The sequence below is a fragment of the Notothenia coriiceps genome, unplaced genomic scaffold (genome assembly GCF_000735185.1).
Source record: "Notothenia coriiceps isolate Sejong01 unplaced genomic scaffold, NC01 NC01_scaffold00010057, whole genome shotgun sequence".
Taxonomy (NCBI): domain Eukaryota; kingdom Metazoa; phylum Chordata; class Actinopteri; order Perciformes; family Nototheniidae; genus Notothenia; species Notothenia coriiceps.
Genome location: NW_011342758.1, coordinates 4042 through 5424, shown reverse-complemented (window position 1 = coordinate 5424; position 1383 = coordinate 4042). Strand labels below are relative to the sequence as shown.

Here is a 1383-nt window from a genome sequence, read left to right as displayed (position 1 = left end):
CATTAATCTTACACGTATACTGTATCTACAACTTGAAAGTGCCAATCCAGTCAGTAATATATAGAGTATACATAGGTAAATATGTGTTTGTTGAGAGGAGAATCAACCTTTTTAATTTGGTTATTATTTACGGAAATGTCTCAGGGAACAGTTATGTATTTGAACAATTACCTCCACAATGAGTTATACTAAACTCTTTTACCGTTAGGGATCCAGCAGCCCATGTTGTGTTTATTCCATTCATTATAAACTGCTTTTCATTTGGTAGTGATGCATCGTAGCTCCCTACAGCCACAAACACAGTATCTCCTGCTGGATTTCTCTGCCAGTTCACCAGCTCATAGGTCGCTGCAGGGTCTCCATTTCTATCAAAATACACACTTTCTCCTGACTGAAGGGTGAAAATCACACTTTGGAGGTGTTTCACAACCTACCAAATGAGAACAGTGGTGAAATATTGTAAGATTATTATTTATTTTGTATTCAAATAATTTACTGAATGTATTAACCTGTTACCTGTTTTGGCTCAAAGTCATCTTTCCAGATACACTGAGGATTCATGGCATCACCACATTTTAACATGTTATGCATGGCATGAGCCACAGCATACACAGCCTTATACACATTGCCGGATATCCTTAGCTCTGACACATCTGTAAAAGGATTGTTGATGTCCTCTAGTATCTCAGAGCCTGAGCACAGGGTCTGACCATGGAGACCGGACTGAAAACTGCAACCAAATGTGGCTTCCCAGAACTCTCTAAGCAGATTATTATGAGGGTCTTGACCTGGGTTTACTTGCAAAAGAAACTCTTTGAGGCCTGTGATCTTTGTTTTTCTGATGGTGAAGCCCAGAGTCCCTGTCAGGATTCCTGAGTGCCTCTTACTTGCCAGATGACCTGCTGTAATCCAGGACTCACTGCCCACCCACTGCAGCCCAGTGAGGTTCTGCTTCAGGGCTTCCTCAAGAAGAATGTCCATTTCACCCTGGGCTACGAAGGCAACTAAAACTCTGGCAGTGCCACTTTTTATCCCTCTGACCACCTTTGCAATGTGCCCACTGGTGTCAGTCCTTGATATGGCTTCTGAGTATTCAATGCAGACCCCCTCCTGGCGTGCAGCTGTGATAAATGCTGCCATGCCATTGTTACCATAATCATTGTCACTTCTAACTGCCCCAACCCACTTCCAGCCAAAATGCTTTACCAATTTGGCCACGGCTCTGCTCTGATAATAGTCACTAGGGATGGTTCTGAAGAAAGAGGGGTACTCCTTTCTGTTACTCAAACAAGCGCATGTGGCAAAGTGGCTGATCTAACAAAAAAGAAGGGAAACTAAATACATTTATTTTGATATACAGATAAGTGTTAAGTGGAAAATGTA

The 1383-nt window shown here is 42.2% G+C and overlaps 1 protein-coding gene across 1 annotated transcript in view; it reads right to left on the bottom strand.

Annotated features, from left to right (window-relative positions):
* Positions 1-202: 202 nt before the first annotated feature.
* Positions 203-1383, bottom strand: part of LOC104945831 (extracellular calcium-sensing receptor-like) — a gene marked incomplete at its 3' end in the record, with an annotated part of 2011 nt that continues 830 nt past the window's right edge. Inside the window, exons 3-4 of the mRNA XM_010771555.1 lie at positions 517-1314; positions 203-430 (exon numbers count right to left, since the gene is read on the bottom strand). Of these exons, the coding sequence (XP_010769857.1) occupies positions 203-430; positions 517-1314 (1026 nt within the window). The remainder of the gene's footprint in view (positions 431-516; positions 1315-1383) is intronic.